Genomic DNA, 22,126 nt, shown 5'->3' with positions numbered 1-22,126 from the left:
ATTATTCTATGTTTAATTCTTAAGTAAAGCTAGTGGCTACCCCTGAGGAATAGGCAGTAACTAGAAAGACACTGAGTGGGGCTTCTGGAAAGTGGTCGTGCTCTGTTTCTTGATCTAGGTGCTGTTTAACAGTTGTGTTCAGTTTGTGAAAATTCATCACACCTATGTGCACTTTCCTGCACACATTACTGAACAAAAAATATTTTTAAAAAGCTATAATGTCTCAGTTTTTGTTTTTGCTTTTTAAGTCAAAGTAAGGAGCACCTTGGTGGCCCAGTGGCCTAAGCAGACGTCTGCCTTAGGATCAGGTCATGTCCCAGGCTCCCAGCTTCTGCCCCTCCCCGCCCTTCTTGTGCTCTCTCTTGAGTGCACTCTCCCTCCCCCATGAGTAAATAATATCTTAAAAAAAAAAAAAAAAAGTGGGGCGCCTGGGTGGCTCAGTTGGTTAAGCAACTGCCTTCGGCTCAGGTCATGATCCCGGACTTCCGGGATCGAGTCCCGCATGGGGCTCCCAGCTCCTTGGGGAGTCTGCTTCTTCCTGTGACCTTCTCCTCTCTCATGCTCTCTCTCACTCATTCTCTCTCAAATAAATAAATAAAATCTTTAAAATAAAAAAAAAAAGTAAAACTAATATTCACCACTTTACAATTTCTTTACACTTTTTCTCAACTCTCTGAATTCAAATACAATAGTTCACACACACACACACACACACACACACACACGCACATATCATCTATCATTAATAACCTGCCTAACCTTAAAATTTAGGTTTTAATATCTTAAGAGTACCCTAAGACAACAAAGATGGATGCTAAGCTAAAGCAGTGTATTTATCAAGCTATATACTGTGCCTAAAACTTGGAACTTAGTATTAAAGATAAATTAAAATCTAATATTAACAAGCATAAATGCCTAGACTCTCAGAATAATTCCTGACCGCCTAAAAAGAATGATAATGGGGGGGGGGGAATCTCCCAAAACTTACGGAGAAGGTGGCAGGCAGGTTTAGTTATTAGTATTGTAAAGATGTGACAAAAGAAGTTATCTAGGTTAATGCCTAAAACCTCAATCTACAGCAACGCCAAATCCCAAGCCCGCCTACCTCCACTTCAATTCCCTGCCTGCAAAAAGGGAAATAAAAAATTTCTCTATGTGACTACTGAAATCAGCAAGAAATAGTCAGAACTGGCTTGTGTCTGGACATTAGCCACAATATAGCAAAGTATAGTGACTCCTGACATGAACAAAACACATGGTTTCAATTACCTGCCACCAAAGAAATTTAAACTGTCCACATTTTTTAAGTACCATTAAGCTTCAACAAATTCTTTAGATTATCTTCATGAAAACCAAGCACAGAAACATAGCAAGTTAATATGCTTTAGCTTTACCTTTTCCAGTAACATATACTTGAGGAAAAAAAGGGACTTTTTCACTGTAATTTCTCACTTGAAGTGACTAAAACCCAAAAGCTAATTTGGGTTTTAGTTGGGGTTTTTGTTTCTTGGTTTTGTTAAGTTTTAGTTTTATGCACAGGACGTATCCCTTCAGAAAACTATCATAAACCAAAATGTTCATACAGGAATATAGATGACTTGCTTTCTTCATTTTTTCTGTATTTTCTAAAATGATATTTTTGTTCCAAAGGAAAAAGATAAAGAGTTAAAAGAAAAATGTGAATTACCAAGATTCTAAATTGTGAAGCAGGTTGAATACTTCCTAAAAATCACACTTCTAGGACACTCTACATCGACAGACCATCCCCAACTGAACAATTTTTTAGCTTTATGACGGCACAAAATTAATACTTCAAATTATTATATTTTCCTGGGCTGGTGATATGCATACAATTTGCTAGGCGCAACCACGTGATCACAAGCATAACTAACGATACACTTAAAACCATTCTGTTTTTCACTCTCAATATACCATTCAATAAATTACATGAAATACTCAACATTTCATTATAAAACACACTTTGTCATAGAGGATTCTGCTCAACTGTAGGCTAACGTAAAGGTTCTGAGCACATTTAATGTAGGCTAAGCTAAGCTATGATGTTTGGTAGATTAGGGGTATTAATTAAATGCATTTTCAACTTAAAGTATTCAATTTATGATGGGTTTATCAGAGCATAACCCTATCATAAGTTAAGATCTGCAGGTTGTTTTCCCACAGAACAAAAAGGAATTTCAGAGTCTGCTTCCAGAACTCAGTAATTAATAAACATACTGAGCCCCTTTAACACCAGAGGGACATCTTTCCAAGTGATCATCATTAAAACTTGCAAATGGGAAACCTTGGTATTGCAAATATTCTAGACATTTCTATCAAAGTAAATTTTAATTCACTTAATTACTAAATACTAGGAGGCCACAGTCTACAGAAAACTCACCTATATCTACTAAGTTTTGGTGAAATAAGACTAAACTGTATTACAAAGACTAAATTTTTTGCCCACCTTTGTGAATTGGGAAAACTAAACAAAACTTGGATATTTCTGTATTTTCTGTATCCGACTCTCAGAATGTACTGTTTGTAGATTCCATGCTGAGATAAAACAAGCTTCTAGAACTACCAAACCATATGTGATTTACAGAATATCCATTCACCTGGCTGACTGGCTGCAAATCTCTAAAAATAGTCATTTTTGTAAATAAATGGATATGGGATGAAGAAAACACAGGAAAACGTTAATGACAGAACCTAGGAGGAGAATATACATGTCCACTTTAGCAGTTTTCTTCAAGTTCTCTATGTGTGAAAATTCTCTTAAAATACTAAAGTGAAAATAATCTTTCGAAGTCACAACACGAAAACAGATCTATAGCAACTTTAACCTACCTATGGCTGTGAGACCTTTCTTCAAATCAAAACCCAGCATTTTAAGCAGCCCCCCAAAAAAGTCCTTCCTTAAGACGTCAAGATTTTCTGCAGACTCATCAACTGACAAAATATAAAAGTGGTACTAAAAATACTCTCTTACCCAAAGCAAGGTTTACCTAAGAAGTCATTTTCCAGAAGGTGTCATGTGGATTTTGTTGGACTTTTAACTTTATTAGATGTAAAAAAAAAAACTTTTGCCTCCATTACCATTTCACCGAAATTTTTCAAAATTCCAAACGATACACCTTAAGTTTGGTGGGGGTTTTTTTGTTTTGGTTTGGTGTGGTTTGGTTTGTTGTTTTTTTCCTAATCTCCCGTAAAGCAGATCCGTGGAGCCCTCCCAGATTCTAAAACCTGCAAAACCCAGGAGAGTTCGGTTCCAGGTGTTTCACTCTAACGGGCAGTCTCCAGGTGGAATCGTACCCTGGGGTCTACACCGGTTAAACACGCGGAAAAAGGAAGACACACAGACTGCCAGGGAGTCAAAATGAAAGGAGTGACTGTGTGAGGAGGAAGGGAAATCCAAGCAATCGGTGCGGAGAGGACCTGGAAGCACCGGGCCGGCTGGGCGCTCAGCTCAGGAACTCCGGAGGGCAGACGCGCAGAGCCGGAGGCCGGGCTCCCGCCTGCGCCCGGGCCCAGCGCCGAGCGCCAGACTCCGGCCGCCCCCGCCCTGCCCGCCGCGCCCGCACCTCTCGGTCCTTGAGGCCCAGCAGGAGCACCTCCTCCATCAGGGTCAGCCGTGTTTCCTTGGAGTCGCCCTTGTCGTCGTCGTCCTGCTCGTCGCGGCGGCTCTGCGCGTCGTCCTCGCCGCTGCCGCCGCCGCCGCCCGCCACCCGCTCCTTGTCGGCGGCGTTGCGGGAGGCCTCGGTGCGCCGCTGCACCAGGCCCGAGCTGCGCTGGGTCAGCGAGGTCATGGCTCCCGCCGAGACGCCGCGCCGGGCCGAGAGGGACGCGGGACCTACCGGGTCTCCCTCCTCCTCCCCCCGCGGCCCCTGACCCGGGCTTCCGTGTTAAATCCCGGCTCCGAGGCGACGTCCGTCGGCCGCTGGGCGGGGGGCAGTCATGGGGAGACGGGTCGGGGCGAAACGGGCGGGCCAAGCGCCGGCGAAGCGGAGGAAGAGCTCTTCCCTCCTGCGGCCGCAGGCCCCAAGGCAACCCGAGCTCCTAGGTAGAGAAGGAGGTGGTGGCGGCGGCGGCGGCGGCGCCTTCCCAATATGGCGGCGCTGACTGACGTCACCGGAGGATGTGGCACAGCCGGGGCGAGGCGGGGCGGGCCGGGAGAACACCGGAAGCTCCGGGAGGGGACCGGGCGGCGGGGGCGAGGGCGGAGATCCTTCGACTATGACCTTCTTCCCGGGCTCTGGGGTCTCCGCCGGCGCTCGCCCTCCCGTGGCCGCGGACCCCGCGGTACCCCCCCCCCGCGGCCCGTGACGTGTTCTCCCTTCGTCCGTCTCTTCCTTCGCCTGTCGAGAAATCGGTCCTGCAGCCAGAGACTGGCGAGGCCCCCCCACGAATGGGGGAGACGTGGCCTTGCGACGGTGGACACCGCTCTGCCTCAAGCCATGCCCTTACCACCCCAGACACCACTGTCCTCCGAGCAGGCCGCGGGCAAGGGGAAGGGCCGGGGGGGCTGGAGTCGGGGGGTCCGCGAGAGAAGCGGGAAGGACTTTGCTCGCCGCTGCTGGAGCGAGGAGAGAGCTCGCTCTCCGCCCACGCGCCCTGACCCTTCAGGGGGAATAAGTGCATTTAAATGGCTTCAAAGTGGGCTTTTAGTGTTTACTACGTGTATTAAAGAGAGGTTAAAACTTTTTCCTCGCCTCCCGACTTGTAAAGTGACCGGGTGCCGTGAGTACAGTTAGTGCGCTACGCTTCGGTACACTTGACCTTAAAGACCTTTTTATAGAGACAATAAACCCGTTGGGTTTCATGCCACGTCTTTGTACAAATTAAATCTCCCCCAATTTTATCACCAGGTGAAATCATCTCGTCGTGCTTGACAGTTTATGCAAGTTCTGTTAGAGCGTAGATGTCAGACCTGAGGGGGAGTTCGTGGGGGGGCCGGAAGGGTGGAGCTTATAAACAAAACATCCAGAAATGGTATTGTATGCCATGCGGTGTTTTTAAAAATCAGCAATGACCATAGGCCATGGCTGCAGAGTGACTTAGACCGGAGAAATATTGTTGTAACAGGACTTGAGCTGTAATAAATGATAAACACCCACAGTAAAACTATCCCATAGAACATTCTTGCTACAGAGTTCTCTCTCCTCTACAAACCCATTATCCGAAACTACTGGCCGCAGACCCTCACCACCCCAAACCCTAGAAAGTGAAAATGCTAAATCTGAGGTGGGAAGAGAGCAAGGTGAGCACAAAGTAGACCCTCTCTTTTTCGTATCTTACAGACCCCCATTCACATCCCCTTCAAACCCCCTTTTTTTTCTTTTCTCTCCCAGTTCTTTCCCAAATAGCTTAAAATATATTTTTAAAAGATATGTAATTAATAATTTGTTTCGTATAGTCAAATACACATAGTTCAAGGAGTATAAAAATAAATATAGTGAAAAATCTTCCTTCCAGCCCTGCCACTGTTCACCCAGTTGTTCTCTTCTCCTCCCAGGGTGGTTTCAAAATACTTAAAATTCTCCGATACTCCTCTGAAAAGAGAAAGCCTAACTCTCCTTCCCTTGAGTGTGGGCCTGACTCTGCCTCTTCAAATGAGTACACTGTGGCAGGTGTGACTGTGTGTGATTTAGACTAGATCATAAAAGTCTGCAGCTTCTTTTCTTGTGCTGCCGCTCCCTGTCCCTCTCCTCTGTCTCTCTCTCTCAGATCATTCACTTCGAGAGGCCGGCTGGCATATCAGAAACATTCAAGCAGTTTTATGGAGCAGTCCAGCTGGGGACGAGCTGAGGCCTCAGGCGCCGCATCCTAGGAATGAGCGGTTCTGGGAAGCAGCTCTCCCGGCCCCAGTCAAGTCCTTAGCTCACAGGTGATTGCAATCTCATCAAAAACTTCTGAGCCAGTCAGTACCACCCAGCTAAGCCATTCTTGAACTTTTGAGCTACAAAAACGAATCTCGGTTGCCTTAAGATGCTAAGTTTAGTTAACATCTTATGCAGTTATGCCTTAATAGGTATTAAAATATTTGGGTGCTTATACAAATAGGTGACAACTAATAACACTGTTATGAAAATCAGGGTTGTGAAGCTGGCTTGATCAGTAGAGCATGCAGCTCTTGATCTGGGGGTTGTGAGATGCAGCCCCACGTTGGGTGTAGAGATTACTAAAAATACATAAATAAACTTAAAAAAATAAAGATTTTATTTATTTATTTGACCGAGTGCGAGAGAGCACAAGCTGAGCAGCAAAGGGAGAGGGAGAAGCAGGCTCCCCACCAAGCAGGGAGCCCTATTCGGGATGAGCGGGGCTCAATCCCAGGACCCCAGGATCATGACCTGAGCTGAAGGCAGTCCTTTAACCAACTGAGCCACCCAGGCACCCAATAGCACTGTTATAAAAATCAATACAGGGAAACGTCACCAAGGTAGAAGTCAGGAGGCTGGAAAGGGGAGGCTACAAGGGAGAGCCATAACTATTATGCATTTCTTTGGTGTTTCCAAATAAACCCACTTTTGCTGGTAAAATAACCGACTTCTACTAACCCTTTCTTGGCTATCCTTCCAGAGAATTTTTTTTTATGTATATTCAAGCAAGTATGAAGATGATTTCCTTCCTTTTTAATGCAAATAATAGCACATAATACACATTATTTTGTATCTTGATTTTTTTCACTTAATGTGGGAAAACATTCTGTATCAGTGCTTAACAGCTTCTTCATACTTTGGTCCAGCTGCGTTGTATTCTATTGTAATGTACTTTTTTCTTGAGTCACCCCCCCGTAGATGGACATTAGGATTGTTTCCAATTCTTTGCTATTACAAACAATACCGTAATAAATATAATGAATCGCCACATATATTTTGTCCACAAAAATGCATGGTCATTAATGATTAATTAATGAGATTTTTACATAACTTCATCATTTGTTTTTTCAGAGGTTTTCTAGCACTTTTCCTTGTTTATTTTCCACAAGCTAGACTTCAAAATCACCTTACTTGGAAAGAAAGAAAAAGAAGGAAAAAAGGAAAAAAAGATATGGTATTTTGGGAATCAAAATACATATACCTAACAACAGTGACTGTTTATTTATGACTGCTGAGGATGGGGCAGGCATGTTCCCCAGTAACCGCCACCAGAATCCTCTAGACGAGGTAGGGCTCCTCCAAGGAAACACCAGCCACCCCAGCAGCAAAGCCCTTCAGCATGCTTCCTGCCCAAGAGGAGGAACCTGGAAGGACACTGGAAAGAGCACTTCAGGTGGGTAGTTGAAGTTCCCCTTTCTCTCCTCAGATGGGTCACTGAGATCTTTTCTACAATTTCTCAGCAGCACTTAGCCGTGGCAAGTTCAACAACACATTCCTGATGTGTCTCTCTGCCCTTTACCCTTCCCCTCTTCCTCACTCCTGTTCTTGGGAGTTAACACGCTCTCTAACAAAATAGTGGCACAAAAGCCTTTGTCTTAGACTCTGCGTTCTTGAAATCCAGGATTAAGACACTCGTTTTACTTGTGAAGAAAGTGCAATTCAGAGAAATTAAGTAATCTGTCCAATATGCCACTTCTGGTCAATTGCGACCCTGCATTAATGGAAAATATTTTCATTAGAACTTCGGTCCTTAATTCAATCATTAAACAAATATTTGTATATATATATATATTTGCCATATACCAGGCACTGTGCTAAGCAATGAGGATATTATAAAAAAACAAAGAGATACCAGTCAATTTTCATGAGGCTGTGTAGTGGAGGGCACAGATATTAAGCAAATCATCACACATTAATGTAAAATGGAGAACTGCTTTGAATATATTTGCATGCAGAAGGAATATAGTATTATGAGAGCATATATTCTCAAATATATGAGAAACTTATATTTTAACTGGGACTCAAGGAAAGCAACTCTGAGGAAGTCGTAAGCGAAAGAATGAAGAGTGATTACTAAACGAAACCTCATTCCTGAGGGAAAATAGCATGTGCAAAGGCCCTCTGGCAAGGAGAGATCATGGGATGATGGAGAATGAAATAGAAAAACATTTAGGTGGACTCCGGGGTGGCTCAGTCAGTTAGGCATCTGCCTTCTGCTCAGGTCATGATCCTGGGGTCCTGGGATCTAGTCCCTCGTCGGGCTCCCTGCTCAATGAGGAGTCTGCTTCTTGCTCTCCCTCTGCCCCAGCTTGTGTTCTCTCTCTCTAAGAAATAAATAAATAAAAATCTTAAGGAAAAACACAAACCAACATTTTGGCTAGGCTAAGGGGGAGATTGTTGTCAAAAACAATAGTGACAGACAAGGATCAAATCATGCAGTGCCATAAGTCCATTTAAAGATTTTGGTCTTGGGGTGCCTGGTGGCTCAGTGGGTTAAGCCTCTGCCTTCGGCTCAGGTCACGATCTAAGGGTCCTGGAATCAAGCCCCATATCGGGCTCTCTGCTCAGCAGAGGGTTTGCTTCCCCGTCTCTATCTGCCTGCCTCTCTGCCTACTTGTGATCTCTCTGTCAAATAAAAAAAAAAAAAAAAACTAAAAAAATTTTTAAAATTTAAAAAAAAATTAAAAAATAAAGATTTTGGTCTTTTTCCAACCAAACACAATGAGAAGCCATCAAAGTTGCTTTTAAATACCGCCCTTGTGGGAAGCCTGGGTGGCTCGGTCAGTTAAGTGACTGGCCTTGATTTCAGCTCAGGTCATGACTTCAGGGAGTCTCTCTCTCTCTCTCTCTCTCTCTCTCCCTCCCTCTTTCTCTCTCCCTCTCTCTCTCCCCCTCTGCCCCTCCCCATTCACTCTCTCTCTTCCTCCAAATAAATAAATAAATACCTCCCTTGTAGAGGGAAGGAGGGAATAGGTGGGTATGTAATATGACCAGATTTGTATTTTGAAAAGCTCCCCCGATACAGGAAAGAGATGGTCACAATGGATACCGCAGCCAGTTAGTTTGCAGTAATCCCAAAGGACCTAATAGCAACTTAAGTATGACCATGGAAGAAGAGATAGAAAGAAGTGACAGTTTCCAAGAGATGCTTAGGAAGCAAAATTAATGAACTCAATGGAAGATTGATTATGAAGTGTGTTAGGCCACAAGGAAGAGAGGTTTTCAGGGATGATTCCCCCCATCCCTGGCTTGTGTAAGAATGCACAGGACAATGGCGCCTGGGTGGCTTAGTGGGTTAAGCCTCTGCCTTTGGCTCAGGTCATGATCTCGGGGTCTTGGGATCGAGCCCCGCATCGGGTTCTCTGCTCAGCAGGGAGCCTGCTTCCCTCCCTCTCTCTCTGCCTGCCTCTCTGCCTACTTGTGATCTCTCTCTCTCTCTGTCAAATGAATGAATAGAATCTTTAAAAAAAAAAAAATGTACAGGGCAGCCCATTCACTGAGATAGGGACTACTGGGCCCTAACCAGGTTTGCATTTGAGTTTATTTCAGTTCAGTTTTTGAAAAGCATATGAAACTTCCAAGAAGGGATGTTGTATAGGCAGTTGGATATACAGGAGGTTCTTTCTGTTTCAATCTGATAAAAATTTCTTTTTTTTTTTAAGATTTTATTTATTAATTTGACAGAGAGAGATCACAAGTAGACAGAGAGGCAGGCAGAGAGAGAGAGAGAGAGAGGGAAGCAGGCTCCCTGCCGAGCAGAGAGCCCGATGTGGGACTCGATCCCAGGACCCTGAGATCACGACCTGAGCCGAAGGCAGCGGCCCAACCCACTGAGCCACCCAGGTGCCCCCAATCTGATAAAAATTTCAAGACACCTAGAAAACAGAACTGTAAAAGCACAAGAAGAAAACTATGAGTGAACTCTCTTATAACCTTGGAGAAAAAAAGATGTCTTTCTTCACATGATCCAAAATTTGAAAAAAAAATTTTTTCAAATAATTATAGATTAGAGCACCTGGGTGGCTCAGTCAGTTAAGCAACCAACTCTTGATTTTGGCTCAGGTCACCCGTGATCTTAGGGTCATGAAATCAAGCCCCATGTTGGACTCTTCACTGGGGTGGAGTGTGCATGGGATTCTCTCTCCCTCTGCACCGCCCACGGCCATTTTGCTTGCTCTCTCTCTCAAAAAAAAAAAGATAATTATAGATTGACAAGAGGTTGTAAAATTAGTACAGAGAGGTCTTGTGTAGTCTTAACCCAGTAGTCCCCAATGGTAACATCTTATATAACCATAGTACAATACCCGAACCAGGAGAGGAATATTGGTATAATCCACAACATTATTCAGATTTCACAAGTTTTATATGCATTTATTTGTGTGTGTGTGTGTGTGTGCACATGTAGTTCTATGCAATTTTACCACATGTGTAGTTTGTGTAACCACCACCAATCAAGACAGAACACTGCTCTCTCACCATGAAGATCCCTCATATTACCCCCCCATAGTCCCACCCCCCATCTCTAACCACTAACCACTAACCTGGCAACCACTCATCTGTTCTATCATTTTAGTCATTTGAGAAAGCTGTGTAAATGGAATCATATGCTAGGTAGCCTTTAAATTGCCTTTTGTCGGTCAGCATTATTGAGATCTATCGTGTGTATCGATAGTTGGTTCTTTTTTATTGTGGATGGTAGGGTGGTTCCACACTACGCACTCACCCATTAAAAGACTCTGGGTTCTTTCCAAATTGTGTCTATTACAAATAAAGCTGCTACAAACATTTGTGCACATGTATTTGGGCGCACATGGTTTTCCTCCATCTGGGATAAATACCCAGGAGTGCAACTGGGGCCTTATGGGGAATGAGTGTTTAGCTTTTTAAGAAACTGCCAAAATGCATTCCAGAGTGCTTACTCCATTTCACATTCCTACCCCAGCTTTGCTCTGAAGTACAGCAATATTACTGACATAACTAGCAAACCTCTTAGAAGCATTCAATAACATTATTTCTTTTTTAAAAAATTCGGTGTGGGGGCACCTGGGTGGCTCAGGGAGTTAAAGCCTCTGCCTTCAGCTCAGGTCATGGTCCCAGGGTCCTGGGATCGAGCCCCACATTGGGCTCTCTGCTCAGCAGGGATCCTGCTTCCTCCCCTCTCTCTCTGCCTGCCTCTCTGCCTACTTGTGATCTCTGTCTGTGAAATAAATAAAATTTAAAAAAAAAATTGGTGCAATGATTACAAAAATTTATTGAGCATTTATTATATTCCAGAGATGGCTCTAAATGCTTACACATTGATTTAATGGGGGTTTTTTAAGATTTATTTATTGGAGAGCGAGAGCCCGCGCATGTGTGTGAATGGGAGAAAGAGGAGAGGGAGAGAGGATCCTCAAGCAGACTCCCTGCTGAGCGGGGAACCCCATGGCTAGATCTCAACATCTGTGAGATCGTGACCTGAGCCGAAACCAGGAGTCAGAGGCTCCACAGACTGAGCCACCCGAGGGCCCCTTTTGCACATTAACTTTAGACCAAGCTGTATACTTCATCCCCCCTTGCTCCTGGGCTTGACCTCAGTCTCCGCCTTGGGGCTGGCCCGGATGTTACCCCATAGGGGGCAAACGGAGGCGTCAAATAGGCTTTGGCCATTGTGCTTTTCCTTTTAGGCTCCTGGCCGCTGGCTTGAGAAGAGCGTCTTTTGTGGCCGTGCAAACACTTCCTCTGGATTGTCTGCTAGCCCCGGGAGAATGAGAAGGAAGTGGACAAAAGCAAACACACAGCTTGGAGTCAAGCCTAGCCAAGGCCAGCCCAGACCTGCCGAGTCACGCTAGCCGCCGCGACTGGGGCAATAGATGCTTACTCTTGTTTGCCAGTAAGTTTATGCATTGCCGAAGCGAGCACTGCTGTCCGCCACTCAGATTTTGTGTTAACAAGTAGCTCACTTCGTGCTCACAATATCCTGCTTATGGGGGATAACAGCCCCACTTTGCAGAAAAGGAAATCGAGACAGAGAGATGAAATAGCTTCCTTAAAGTTCCACAGCCTGACCCCAGAGGCCAGGGTCTTACTGGAATCTCCCAGTGACTCGATGAAGTTAGGACAAAAAACTACACGGAGTGGTCTCTGTCATAAAAGACATAAAACACCCATGCAGAGTTTCAAAGATGTAAAATTTTATTTTATTTTTGAATAAGAAACTCACTTCACAAATCAAAATGATAAAAGGGATGTATACGAAGGAGTTGCACTATTGTCTCCGAGCCATTGATCAGAGCCCTAATTCCAACACAGCCCTCGGGATTCTTGCGGCCCTGGTATCTGCACCCTTGTGTGACTCCCTCTCTTTGAGTGTGGGCAGAAGTTGTGACTTGCTACCATCTACTAGAATATGGCAAAAGGGGAGAGGGTGTTGCCCATGTAGTTAAGGTCCCTAATTAATTCACTTTGAGTTAATCAAGAGAGGGAACCCCCTTGTGCCTGGCATAATCAGGTGGTCCCTTTGAAGGCAGATCCAACCCCTTCCTAATGAGAGAGACTTGAATCAGCTGAGACAAGATTTTTTTTTTTTATTTTTAAAAAATATTTTATTTATTTATTTGACAGAGATCACAAGTAGGCCAAGAAGTAGGCAGGGGGGTGGGGGGAGCAGGCTCCCTGCTGAGCAAAGAGCCTGATGCAGGGCTCAATCCTAGGAACCCAGGGACAACTGTGTATTCACATTAAAAAAAAAAAAAAGAGGAAGAAGAAAGGATGCCTGGGCGGCTCAGTTGGTTAAGCACCAGACTCTTGGTTTTGGCTCAGGGCATGATCTCTAGGTCATGGGATCGAGCCCTGAATCCAGTTCCACACTCAGCACAGAGTCTGCTTAAGATTCTCTCTCTCTCTCTCTCTCTGCCCTTCCCCCCACTTCTATTCATGCACACACCAGCTCTCTCTCTCTAATAAGTAAATAAATAAATAAAATCTTTTAAAATGAAATGAACCCTTATCTTATATCATGTACAAAAATCAACTCAGAATGGATCAAAGATCTAAAGGTAAGAGCTAGGTGGCACTTGGGTGACTCAGTTGGCTAAGCAACTGCCTTCGGCTCTGGTCCTGATCCTGGACTCCCAGCATTGAGTCCCCCATCAGCTCCCTGCTCGGCCGACCCTCCCGCCTCTCATGCTCTCTCTCTCAAATTAATAAAATCTTTTAAAATAGTAATAAAAAAAATAAAGGTGAGAGATAAAAAATATAACATGTTTAGAAGAAAACAAGGAGGGGCACCTGGGTGGCTCAGTCAGCTAAGTGTCTGCTTTCTGGGATCAGGTCATGATCCCAGGGTGCTGTGATTGAGCCCAACATTGGGACCCCTGCCCTGCGAGAAGCCTGCTTCTCCTTCTTCCTCCTCCTGCCGCTCCCTCTACTCAAGTACTTATGCTCTCTCTCTGTTAAATAAAATTTAAAAAAAAAAGAAAGAAAGGCATAAATCTTCATGATCTTGAATCAGGTTTCTTAGCTATAACACCGAAAATACAAGCGACAAAAGAAAAAAATAGATAAATATCATCAAATGAACACTATTTAAGAAAATGTACTTCAAAGGACACCACCAAGAAAATGAAAAGATAGGGCGCCTGGGTGGCTCAGTATGTTAAACATCTGTGTTCACTCAGGTCATGATCCCAGGGTCCAGCATTGAGCCTCGCATCAGGCTGCCTACTCAGCAGGGAGTCTGCTTCTACTTTCCCTCCATCCCACCCCATGCTTGTGTTCTCTCTCCCTCAAATAAAGTCTTAAAAAAAAAAAAAGACAATCCATATAATAGGAGAAAATTTTTGTAATTCGTATATCTAACAATGGTCTTATATCCAGAATATATAAATAACTGACAACTCAATAGCAAAAACACAAGTCACTCAAATTAAAAATAGGCAAATATGTGAATAGATGCTTTTCCAAAGAAGATAAAGAAATGGCTAATAAGCACATGAAAAGATGCTGCAAATCATTAAGGAAAAGCAAGTGAAAACTAGGAGATACCACTTCACACCCCCTAGAATGGCTGTAATGAAAAAGACAGATATTAACGAGTGTTACTGACAATATGGAGAAACTGGACTCCTCACAGAGTACTTATGGGTGTATAAAATAGCGCACTAATTCCAGAAAACTGTTTGGCTTTAAACAAAGAGTTACCAAATGATCCAGCAATTCCACATATACCTATATACCCAAGATAAACAAAAATATATGTTTACACAAAAACTTGTACATGAATATCCATAGCAGCATTATTGATAAGAATGAAGAAGCAGAAACAGCTCAAATCCCCAGCAACTGGTGAATGGAGGAGTAAAATGTGGTGTATTCATGCTATGAAATATTATTAGATTAAAAAAAGGGGGGTGCCTGGGTGGCTCAGTGGGTTAAGCCTCTGCCTTCGGCTCAGGTCATCATCCCAGGGTTCTGGGATCAAGCCCGGCATCAGGCTCTCTGCTCAGCAGGGAGCCTGCTTCCTCCTCCCTCTCTCTCTGCCTGCCTCTCTGCCTACTTGAGATCTCTGTCTGTCAAATAAATAAATAAAATCTTAAAAAATTAAAAAAGGAATGAGGTACTGATAAATGAAGACCCTGAAAACATGCTAAGTAGAAGAAGCCATCACATAGACCACATTTTGCACAACTCTGTTTATAGGAAATGCTCAGAATAAGTAAATCTATAGGGAAGGCAAGTAGATTAGTGATTGCCTTGGGCTAAGGAGGTTTAGGGTGGGGTGGAGAATGGGGAGTGACTGTTAATGGATCCAGAGTTTCTCGTTTGCGGTAATGAGAATATTCTAAAATTGGTTGTGGTGGTGGGTGCACAACTGTATATACTAAAAAACATTGAGTTATATACCTTAAAAGGGTGACTTGAATGGTATGTAAATTATATTTCAATAAGTCTGTTAGTAACAAAAATTAGGGATTTTTGAATTAGGTTTGGCTAGGAACATGTCCTAAAATACTTTATTATCCGTGGCAAAAAAAAGGTTTGGCCCCTTCAAAATTTACTTTTTATAATATGTGCTTTTAATTTTTAGGTTAAAATGTTTTGAACAAGTTTTGCTCATAGGGAGATGATGAAAAACAAACGTACTTTCAGGATAATAAAACTCTCTACATACTATACTCATATTTTTTAAACCACTAAGTTTGGACTAGGATTTTTAAAAAAAATTTTTTTAATATTTTATTTATTTATTTGACAGAGGGAGACACAGTGAGGGAGGGAACACAAGCAGGGAGAGTAGGAGAGGGAGAAGCAGGCTCTCCACGGAGCCTGACAGGGTGCTCTATCCCAGGACCCTGGGGTGATGACCTGAGCTGAAGGCAGACACTTAACGACTGAGCCACCCAGGCGCCCTAGGATTTAAAATTATAAACAAATATAGAACAAAGCATTTTTATTTACTTTCATTGAGAAAACACATACTGTAAACATGGAAAGAATACAGAGACTAGATAAGCTATAAAAATAATTCTAGTTCTAGTTCTTTGTTTACATAGCAATCTGTCACAAATTCTAGAATTATAAAGTTTAAGGAGCTCTCAAGATATCAAACAATACACATTTCTGACACTTTTCCAACAGCCTACTCATTTTCCCTAGAAATCTAGAATGGCAAGATTTCAGGTTTTACCAAATAAAGTATGATGTCTTCCCACCATGGTCATCAGGAAATTTTCTAAGTGTTTAAATTAAATCCTTAAGTTAGTCTATATGAGGCGGGATATGGGAAGCAGTTTGCCTGGAGATAGGGTATCTCCTGACTTAAAAGTAAGGGTCTCTAACTGTGACTAGAAGTTTTAGGCCAAAACCATCTTAGAATTTTCTTCAGGTTTAGGTAAAACCCTCTGTGCTTTTGTTGCACTCTACACCCTTCCCTTTTTCTTCACTCAGTGCAAATTGGAAGCTTCCTCATTGTTACGCATAAAATTATCCCTTTCACAAGTATACAAATTTAATTTGTTCCTGCCACCCCTTCTCTAAATAAATGATCCTCGGTTCCTGAGTCAACCATGAAAATAAATGTCTTGCTGTCCAGGATTTCTTTTTTTTTTTTTTTTTAAAGATTTTATTTATTTATTTGATAGAGAGATGATCACAAGTAGGCAGAGAGGGAGACAGAGAGAGAGGGGGAAGCAGGCTCCCTGCCGAGCAGAGAGCCCAATGTGGGGCTCGATCCCAGGACCCTGAGATCATGACCTGAGCTGAAGGCAGAGGCTTAACCCACTGAGCCACCCCGGTGTCCCAGGATTTCTTTTTTTTAAGATTGTTTATTTATTTGAGAGAGAGCATGCATGCTTGAGCTCAAGGGGGCAGAGGCAGAGAGAGAAGCAGACTACCCACTGAGCAGAGAGCCCCAAGTGGGGCTGGATCCCAGGACCGGTGGATCATGACGTGAGCCAAAGGCAGATGCTTAACCAACTGAGCCAACCAGGGGGCCCTGTCTTGTCCAGGATTTTAAAGAAATCAGGGTGTGATGAGAAAGAATTGACCTTCTAAAGCTGTAAAATGTCTTCCTCTTTACTTCTAGGAACATAGGTTGCTTTCCCATTAAAGGATTGCGTGCTGACGCTCTCTGAGTATCTGAGTATCTGTATTAGTTTTCTGTGCTGTGGACTGATTATCCCACAGTTTCCATGGGCCAGGCATCAGGCCTGGCTTACCTGGGTCCTCAGCTCTGGGACCCACAACGAGAAAATCGAGGTGCCCGCTCAGCTGCATTCTCATCTGGAGGCTCAGCTGGAAGAAAATTGCCTTCCAAGCTGGCTCAGATTATCGGCAGAATTCACTTCCTGTAGTTGTAGAACTGAAGGTTTCTGTTCCTTCCTTCCCTCCTTTCTCCCTCTCTTTCTTTCTTTTTAAAAAGATTTTATTTACTTATTTATTTGAGAGAGAGAGAACGTGCATGCATGAATTTGCGGGGAGAGATACAGAATCTCAAGCCGCACTCAGGGCTCGATCCCAGGACCCTGAGATCATGACCTGAGCCCAAACTGAGAGAGTTAGACCTCAACTGACCAAGTCACCCAGGTGCCTCAAGGGCTTCTGTTTCTTGTTGGCTGTTGGCTTAACATTTCCTAGAGGGCCCATGCTATTGCTTGTCAGTGAGCTTCTTTGACAGGGCTGCTTACCTCCTCAAGCCAACCCGGAGAATCCCTAGTGTGAATCTACTAGAATAATGGACTTTTATAGACGATAAAATAATCATGTGAATGACATCCCATCACCAGGGATGTTTCTAGAAACAGTCATTAGTTTTAGCCCCCACTCGAGATTGTAGAAGACATGAATACAGGAGGCAGGGATCACTGGGTCCGCCCACCACGGCAATTATCAAATCCTTTCTGCAGGTCATAGATAGGATGGGAATGAACAGATTAATGAACGAAACTATCTTTCAGTATTTTGTATTATCTTATTTCTTTATTCATAACTACCCAGAAAAACATGTGTATGAGTTATTTATTGCTGTGTAACAAACCAAAGCCTCAAAACAGTGACTTAAAACCACAACCATGTGGGGGTGCCTGGCTGGCTCAGTTAGAAGAGCATGCAACTCCTGACCTCAGGATAGTGAGTTCAAGCCCCACACTGGGTGTGGAGCCCACTTAAAATAAAAAAATAATAATAAAAATTAAAAAGGAACACACAGCAACTATTTGCTCACTATTCTGTGCTTCCGCTATTTGAATTGGGCTTAGCGAGGCTGATTGGCTGATCTCCCATGGGGTTACTTACACATCTGTAGCTGGAGCTGGCCTGGAACTCGTTTGTTGATTCAGCATGATTCAGCGCGGCCCCACTCACATATGTGAGAATTGGTGCTGGCTGTGGGCCAGTCCACATGTCTCCCATGGGCTGGCCCAGTCCTCTTCGCGTGGTGTCTGAATTCCAAGAGTAAGAGAAGAATTCATATATTATTACTTCTGCCATGTTTTATTGGTCAAAGTAAGGTCTCAAGGCTAGCCCAGATGCAACGGGTGGGGAGATAGACCCCACCTCTTTTCCATTCTAGAATTGTGCAAAGTTCAAACCAGAGAATTCTTTTTTTTTTTTTTTTTAAGATTTTATTTATTTATTTGACAGGGAGAGAGAGAGAGCAAGTACAAGCAGGGGGAGTGGCAGGTAGAGGGAGAGGGAGAAGCAGGCTCCTTGCAGAGCAGGGGAAGCCCGATATGGAGCTGGATCCCAGGACTCTGGGATCATGACCTGAATCGAAGGCAGTGGCTTAACCAACTGAGCCACCCAGGTGCCCAAACCTGAGAACTCTTTAAGACTTAGCTGATAACTGTTCCAAAATATCCATCTTTGTATACAAGAGCATTTCCTAACTGTTTAAAGCTTTAATAGCATTTAATGTTTATTATTGTTAAAATTGTTAATCAATCTTTGCTTATATAAAATAAGCTATCATCTCTGGATCTCTTAATATTAATATTAATATCTCTTAATATTAAATTAAATATTGCTAGCCTTATTCTTTTTTTTTAAAGATTTTATTTATCTATTTGAGAGAGAGAGAGAGAGAGAGAGCATAAGCAGGAGGAGTGCCAGAGGGAGAGGGAGAAAAAAGTCTCCCAGAGAGCAGGACCCTGGGATCATGACTGAGCCAAAGCCAGATGCTTAACTGACTGAGCCACCCAGGTGCCCCTGCTAGGTTTATTCTTAGTAAGTATTAGTCTTAAATATTGCTCACTGCTTTCCTTTTCCTTTCAACTCTTTATTTTGGTAAAGATTTCAAAGCACTTAGTAAATGAGTGATAAAAGTACCAGAGAACACCATGAGTGGATTCTTCCATGACCTTGGAGAGGAGAAGCCTTTCTCACCATTACCCAAAATCTAGAACCATGAAAGAAAACACTGATAAACTTGATTAAATAAAAATAAAAAACTTCTTCATGGAAAAAAAATAACACAAAGTCAAGATACATGGCAAATAAGAAAAAAGTGGTCACAGAACATTGACAGTTCACAGAAAAATAAATACAGTTGGCTCTTAAATATGAATAAAAAGTTTGGCTCTGGGGCACCTGGGTAGCTCAGTCAAGTGTCTGCCTTTGGTTCAGGTCCTGATCCCAGGGTCCTGGGATCGAGCCCCACATTAAAGTCCCTGCTCAGCTGAAGCCTGCTTCTCCCTCTCCCACTCCCCCTGGTTGTGTTCCCTCTCTCGATGTCTCTCTCTGTCAAATAAATAAATAAAATCTTTGGGGCACCTGGGTGGCTCAGTGGGTTAAAGCCTCTGCCTTCGGCTCAGGTCATGATCCCAGGGTCCTGGGATCGAGCCCCACATGGAGCCCCACATCCGGTTCTCTGCTCAGCAAGGAGCCTGCTTCCCTTCCTCTCTCTCTGCCTGCCTCTCTGCCTACTTGTGATCTGTCTGTCAAATAAATATATAAAACCTTAAAAAAAATCTTTTTTTAAAAAAAGCTTGACCTCATTAATAATAAAAGCATATTAGAACTATGTCGATAATACCATTTCACCAACTGGATAGAAAGTTTGGCAGCACAGTATGTAGGCAAATGTATGGGGAAACTAGAAGGATTATACATTGCCGGTAGGGGTCAATACACTGACACCTATCAAAACAGGATCAATATGCTGATACCTATCAAAATTATGAATGTATTTACTTTCTCATCTAGTGATCTCACTTCATCTCCCAGATTTGTCTGCTAATATATGAAATGACACATATATATGGTTGCTCATTATAACAACCCAATAACCCGAAAGGGGGCACCTGGGTGGCTCAGTCAGTTGGGCATCTGGCTCTTGGTTTTGGCTCAGGCCATGATCTTGGGGTCCTGGGATCAAGCCCTATGTGGGGCTCCGCACCCAGCATGGAGTCTGCTTGAGAGTTTTTTCCTCCTCTGTCTCCCTCCTCCTCTGCTCCTCCCCCACAATAATGCTCGCTCTCTCTCTCTCTCTCTCATAAATAAATAAAATTAAAAAAAAAACATGGAAATAACCCAAAGGTTCATCAGTGGAAGACGGGTTAAATAAACAGAATACCCATCCACACAATGGAAGCCCGTGTACTGTGAACACGAATGAGGCTGCTCTCTGCTAACATGGAAAGAGCTCCGATATATTTTGTGTAAGGAAAAAAAAAAGCGCAGAGAAGTTTATACAATTGCTCTCTGATGTGCAGGAAAGGAAAGAACAAAAGAATATATGTTCATATTTGCTTATATATGCATTTTTAAAGCCCTGGAAGGATACAGAAGAGGATAGCAAAAGGTGTTGCATGATTTGGGAGAAAGAATAGGGACACAGTGGTGAACACGCAGTTGGTGCATTTGGGTTTTTTTTTTCCAAATCTACACATATATGTATTTTTATTTATATTCCATTTTAGGTTAACTTTTTCAAAATATCACCTCTATTGAAATATAATTCATATACCATAAAGCTCAACCACCACCACAATCAATTCTAAAACATTTCATCCCCTCTTCTCCTGCAAAACACCGGCCACCAGCAGTCATTCCCCTCTAAGAGATCACTAGTCTGTGCTTTGTCTCTCTAGATTAGCCTATTTGCCTGTTCTGTGGGGGTGTGATTCTTCTTTCTCCTTCTCCATGCACAGATTTAGTACATTTGTTCACTTACACCCACCTCTGCTTACTTTGCCCCAGTGCCAGTCCAAATATCACCCTCACTACCTGCCACTATACTTCACTTAGTTTATTTCTATAAATGTTCACCATAATCTTAATAATAACTCTATCTACTTTAATTCAAAATCCCAGTAAACTTTTACCTTGCACTTAATAAATAAGGTAGTGGGATATAACTCTCTACTTCCTTTATGAAAGATAAGTTTAGACAAGTCAAATATAAATAAGTAATATATAACCTTAAATTTTATATTGAAATTGGGTTGAATATTTTTTTTGAAGAGTTGCATGATTGGTTAGGTTTTTTATTTTTTTTAAAGATTTTATTTATTTATTTGACAGACATAGATCACAAGTAGGCAGAGAGGCAGGCAGAGAGAGATGGGGAGGCAGGCTCCCTGCTGAGCAGAGAGCACGATGTGGGGCTTGATCCCAGGACCCTGTGACCATGACCTGAGCCAAAGGCAGAGGCTTTAACCCACTGAGCTACCCAGGCGCCCCTGGTTAGGTTTTTTAAAAACTGCTATTCTTTCTTCACTTGCGTTTGAAGTTAACTGTTGTTGTGGGCTTTGGGAAATTCATATCAACCAAACTACAGAATATCTGATTGAGGGAGATCTGGGAAGATCAGTTTCTCAGTCTTCATGTTTGCCTCACTGCTTTCATATTCTACTTCAGATCCCGTATCAACTCTGCTATCTCTCAAAACCAAGGTGTGGCCAATAGACGGTCTACAACTGCCCCTAATCAAGAGATAGAGTCTATACCCCCTTCTCTTGAACATGAGTAGGCTTGAGACTCTCAACCAATAGAGCATGGTAGAATTTACATTATGTAACTTCTGAGGATAGGTCATTAAAATATCGTGCACATCTTGGGATGACTGCTCTTGGAATCCAGCTGCCATACTGTGAGGAAATCGAAGTATCCTGGGCAGAGACCCACCTAGAAAGGAACCGAGGCCTCTGGTCCACAACCCTGGCTGAGGTCCCAGTTAAGTAAGCACCGATATGCCAGCCATTTGAGTGAGCCATGTTGAAAGTGAATCCTTCATCATTCCAACTGAGTTGTTCCAGCTGATGACATGGGGAGCAGAGACAAGCCATCAATTCATGAGAAACAGAGAACTGAGACACAGATTAAGTAGAGTTTCGTTGGCTCAATCTTCTGTAGAGCAGAGTCTATTCTATCTTTAGACTCAAAGGACTTCCCTCTTCTTGAGGTAAAACCACCAAGCCAGTAATCAAGAGGAATTGTTAACTGCCGGTAGAACTCTGAACACTGAACATTTCGTCAGCTTCCTTCATCCAAGTAAGTAATTTAGTGAAAGCTGAACCTACACTCATTTTACAGGCTGGAGACTTTAAATAGGAGGAGGTAAGCCACAGTGGACACAAGTCAGAGGAGCCTGACTAAGAAAAATCAGGTTAATGCAGCAGTCAAGAAGAAAAAAAGTAGATGTGCCCTGAGAGACAGGGAGAGAACCCTCTAATTATGACGGTAGAATAAAAAAAAAAGTCAAGCCAGTTAAGTGATCTGACCATGAACTTGAGGAATTGTCACAGAAATCATCTCTTGTTTTTAGCTCT

General features: G+C 43.0%; 1 protein-coding gene across 1 annotated transcript in view; it reads right to left on the bottom strand.

Moving 5' to 3' along the window:
- LOC116862534 (Golgi phosphoprotein 3) overlaps positions 1-3,983 on the bottom strand; it is a 59,611-nt gene extending 55,628 nt beyond the window's left edge. Inside the window, exon 1 of the mRNA XM_032849860.1 lies at positions 3,582-3,983. Coding sequence (XP_032705751.1) covers positions 3,582-3,806 — 225 coding nt within the window. The 5' untranslated portion in view covers positions 3,807-3,983. The remainder of the gene's footprint in view (positions 1-3,581) is intronic.
- Between the last annotated feature and the right edge of the window lie 18,143 nt (positions 3,984-22,126).

This window comes from Lontra canadensis, unplaced genomic scaffold (assembly GCF_010015895.1).
Source record: "Lontra canadensis isolate GAN:19392208 unplaced genomic scaffold, GSC_riverotter_1.0 scaffold254, whole genome shotgun sequence".
In the NCBI taxonomy this organism is placed as follows: domain Eukaryota; kingdom Metazoa; phylum Chordata; class Mammalia; order Carnivora; family Mustelidae; genus Lontra; species Lontra canadensis.
The sequence above is the reverse complement of the archived record's forward strand: the minus strand, read 5'-3'. Positions and strand labels throughout refer to the sequence as shown.